The sequence below is a fragment of the Austrofundulus limnaeus genome, unplaced genomic scaffold, assembly GCF_001266775.1.
Source record: "Austrofundulus limnaeus strain Quisiro unplaced genomic scaffold, Austrofundulus_limnaeus-1.0 Scaffold2118, whole genome shotgun sequence".
Classification (NCBI taxonomy): Eukaryota; Metazoa; Chordata; class Actinopteri; order Cyprinodontiformes; family Rivulidae; genus Austrofundulus; species Austrofundulus limnaeus.
In genome coordinates, this window is record NW_013954520.1 from 1 (window position 1) to 4,784 (window position 4,784).

The 4,784-nt window shown below is 40.8% G+C and overlaps 1 protein-coding gene across 1 annotated transcript in view; it reads left to right on the forward strand.

Moving 5' to 3' along the window:
- Positions 1-4,195: 4,195 nt before the first annotated feature.
- The window catches only part of si:dkey-11p23.7 (V-set and Ig domain-containing protein), a gene marked incomplete at its 5' end in the record, with an annotated part of 18,962 nt that continues 18,373 nt past the window's right edge, over positions 4,196-4,784 (forward strand). The window contains 1 exon segment of the mRNA XM_014034436.1: positions 4,196-4,319. Coding sequence (XP_013889890.1) covers positions 4,196-4,319 — 124 coding nt within the window.

Genomic DNA, 4,784 nt, shown 5'->3' on the forward strand with positions numbered 1-4,784 from the left:
ACACAAATAATAATCTGTTAATGAAAGGACACAAATTATAATCTGTTTTCTAAAGGACACAAATAATAATCTGTTAATGACAGGACACAAATTATAATCTGTTAATGGCAGGACACAAATTATAATCTGTTTACTAAAGGACACAAATTATAATCTGTTTACTAAAGGACACAAATTATAATCTGTTTACTAAAGGACACAAATTATTATCTGTTTACTAAAGGACACAAATTATTATCTGTTTACTAANCACTAAGACACAACAAACATGTCAGGCCTGTAAACAAAAACAGTAAATCTAAAGAAGCAGCAGATTGTGTTGAATCTGAGCAGCACAGAGACAGTGGAGAGGAAAAACTGCCTCTAACAGGTAGAAACCTCCTGCACTCCCATTCTACTTTTAGAAACTCCAGGAACCACAAGTAAACCTGCAGTCTGACAGTGAAGTGCTCTGTTAGGAAAGGATGGAACAATAAGATGTTTAATATATGATGGAGCTTGGTTGTTAACAGCTTTGTATGTTAGGAGGAATATTTTAAATTCTGTTCTGAATTTGACAGGGAGCCTGTGGAGAGAAGCTCAAACTGGAGAAATACCAGAGTTGATAATTATGGAATTTGGTAAATTTGTAGTTGTTATCTGACCCAAAATTGATTTTATTGTTTGCCAGAACTTTTTTGGGTTGTTTAGATTTTTGGACGACTCGGTCAGAAAGTAGTTTGATTTTGCACTTCTAATCGTAGTCGTGCATTTGTTCCTAAGATGCCGGAAATTGGTCCAGTCACATTCAGATTTAGATTTTCTGGCCTTAGCCCACGCAGCATCCCTTTCTTTGAGCAGATTTCTATATCTGGAGAAAACCATGGATTTGTACGACCTTTTACTCTGTATTTGCGGTATGGGTCATGTGCGTTGATTATGTTTCTAAGTCCTTCATAAAAGTAATCCAGAGCGAGTTCTACATTACATATCAAAGAAGTTCTCCTCCACTCAAAATTTGCTAGATCATGTAGGAAAGCCTGCTCACAAAAATGTTTTAAATCCCTTTTGAAGATTATGGTGGGTTTCACTTTTGGTGATTTGCAGTTTCTTATGGCTGCGACGGTGCAGTGATCACTGAGATCATCTACGAATACTCCTGTGTCTGTGTATTTGTGAGGTAAGTTTGTCAGTATAAGATCCAGTAAAGTTGATTTTTCAGGGTTTTTTATATTTGGGCGTGTTGATGTTTGAATTAATTGAGTTAGATTTAAAGATTGGCAGATAGATTTCAGATTATCAGATGTAGAGGACAGCCAGTTCAAGCTGAGATCACCAACCAACAGAAGCTCCTTGGTATTTAGCCCAATCAGGAAATTATTCAGAGATGATAGAGCTTCATTTAGGCTGAAGGAGGTCTGTAACAACCCACTACAGTCATACTGTGATCATCAGATAAGACTAGTTTTAGGGCAAGAAGCTCGAATTGTTTGCTGATTGTGCATGAAGACAGGGATAACTTTGAACTTTTTTTTAATGTAAATGGCAACTCCACCACCTCTCTTGGTTCGGTCACATCTAAAGACATTGTAGCCYTTAATATTGATGTCTTTATCGGCCACTGCTTTACTGAGCCATGATTCAGATAAGACGATTACATCTGCATTTGTGTTCTGTACCCAGATTTTAACTGCATCTAATTTAGGTAAGAGACTTCTAACATTCAGATGTATTATGCCCAGACCTAGTTTTGAAATCAGCTGGTGTGGTGATTTCATTTTGCGTGGTTTTTTCAGGCCCAGGGTTGGGTTCGATGTTACCTGACAGAAGTAGTAGCAGTATAACAGTAAGTTTCCGTTTGAAATTTGAAGTACGTGTTTTGGTGTCAACATCTCTCCGACCCACACGGTCGTGGAATTGGGCCTCAGAGAGAACAAAAGAGTTCTTCAGGACAAACACACACCAGGCTCTTTAATCAATGGGAACAATCAAGGTGGATCCCTTGAGAAATAGAGTCGTCTGGAGCCAGTCTCTACAATCCGTGTTTTGAGTCAAGCAAATCTGGTGTGGAGTCGGTCCCTACAGTTTGAAAACCTGTATTCTTTTTCAAATTAGGTCTCGGAACAGACAGTACAATGAGGGTGATAGATACTGCAGTTAAAAACATAGTTACTTTTTTCTATTTTAGAGCTGTTCCTGTAATCCCAATATCAAGTTCAAGTCTAAGTAATAAAATAAAATATAGGGTTCGAGTAGTGTTTAGTCCTGTCTGGATTAAAGATTATTTTACAGTAGGGTTTAGTCTTGTCTAGATTAAATATTTTTTACAGTAAGGTTCAGTCCCATCTGGATTAAAGGTTTAGATGTTATTCAGTCTTCTTGTTTTAGTTCTGGAATCTGGATTAATAATCTGTCTGGAATCTGACTTCATAATCTGTTTACTTCGGCATGCGGTTCAAAGTGAAGTATGTTGTAAAGTTTATTTGTGGACACAAGACTTTTTCGGAAAAGCCTGACAGAACCGGTTCTTTTGTTTTGTAATAAAGAAAGAATGTAARAGTTATGATGTAATCGATATGATGTAATGCTCGTTATGTTATTAATGACCTGACTTTGACTGGACCTGATCCTTGGTTTTGAATTGCTACCAGGAGCAGCGAGCACATCACTCCTGTTCTATAATCTGTACTGAGTTTGTTTCTGACTTCACTGAACATTCTGTTTGCCTTTAATTGTCTTTAAATAATAACAGTGGTCTTGGTCCACATCCAGACCAAACCTGACTCTCAGGTCAGATCAGGTCCTGTTGATGGTTCCAGAACCAAAGACCAAATGTTTTCAGCAGAATGTGGACCAAGCAGACCTGAAACCTTCAGATTATCTTTAACAAATAAAACTTAAGCTTCTGTTCCTCCACCTGTTCTGACATCATCTGATACATTTAGACTGTTATTATTGTTAATAATCATAAAATATTAATATGAATAATAATATTATAACATAATTATTATTATTATAAATTAAGAAAATATTGACAGATGAAACAAGGCGGTCAACAGAACCTCAGACTTTGTTGTAATTTTGTGCAGCTGAAGAGTTTTAAAAATGTAGCTGAAACCAAAGTGACCAAAGTTGATATGAGTTGATTTGTTTTTTGGTTTGAACCAACAAATGCTTTTTGTTTCTGTTTTATGAACAGCTTGTTGGAAAGAAGGAAACCTTTSTGAAACTGGACGGACCGGTACCGTCAGTTAGAATTAGAACAAGGAACAGAGAAAGAGTTTGTGATGTTCATGAAAGATAAAACGTCAAATAAACACTTTTCCTTTTACAAGCTGCTCAGATCCACAAGAACGAAAAGACATTTAATGTTTGAGACTTCAGAAAATANCACAAACCAACAAATAAACACAAAAAACCAGAACCAGGACTCACAAACCAACAAATAAACACACAAACCAACAAATAAACACACAAAAACCAGAACCAGGACTCACATCCCAACAAATAAACACACAAACCAACAAATAAACACACAAAAACCAGAACCAGGACTCACATCCCAACAAAAAAACACAAAAAACAAAGACCAGAAACTACCACCATCCTAACCCGGTTCCTGCAGGGTCTCTGGTGCCCACACCCAGCAGTGGGGCGGGGGACACCCTGGACATGTCTCCAGTCCCTCCCAGGGACACACAGGGGACAGTTTAAAGCTACCAGGCTGCTGTGGGAGGAAACTGGAGAAAACACACACATGCACGGAAAGAACACCCAAACTCTGCCCAAAAGGTCCCGAGCCGGGATTCAAACCAACAACCTTCTTGCTGAGAGGCAGCAGCTCTGCCAACTGAGCCATCATGGAGTCCAGTCCAGAACCACAGACTGGACCCACAACATGAAATACAGTAAACAGGTCCAGGGTCCAGTCTGTAAGGGGCTCTATCCCCACCAGAGGACGGTCCTGGTCTCTCGGGTTCTGTCTGGACTCGGGTCAGGAACCGGAAGCTAAATCAAGTCCACCCTGGTCCACACAGTCAGGTCCTCCAGCCCGCGGAGCGGTCCCAGCAGCGACTCTTTCCCGCTCAGAGAGGCTCCAGCTCCGGGGACACTCCCGGGTAAAGCCCCGCTAACAGCAGCTAACCCGGACGGTCCGAGCCCCCATCACCCGGCCGACCCCACCCCAAAGCCCGCTGCGCGTCGGGGTGGACCCGCTCACCAGCTGTCCCAGCTTCAGAACCCCCGGGATGGTCCGGGTGTAGCCCAGGTTCAGGACTCCGTCCTCGGAGGACCTTCCGCCGGTCGGTGTTGTTGTGATGACGGAGTGCGACATGTTGACGGTAAACAAACAAACAAACAAACAAACACACAAACAAACGTTTTAACGAGTCAAACTGCAGCAGAACAGACTCGTTTCTGCCCACCGTCAAGCTAAACCGGATACACAAAGACACTTCCGGTCAGAGTGTCACAATAAAACACACACTGAAATGTTTGTTTTTCTGTTTCATCCATCCATCCATTTATTCATCCATCCATCCATCCATCCATCCATCAATCATCCATCCATTCATCATCCATCATCCATCCATCCATGAATCATCCATCCATCCATCCATCCATCAATCATCCATCCATCCATCATCCATCCATCCATCAATCATCCATCCATCCATCCATCCATCAATCATCCATCCATTCATCATCCATCATCCATCCATCCATGAATCATCCATCCATCCATCCATCAATCATCCATCCATCAATCATCCATCCATCCATCCATCCATCAATCATCCATCCAT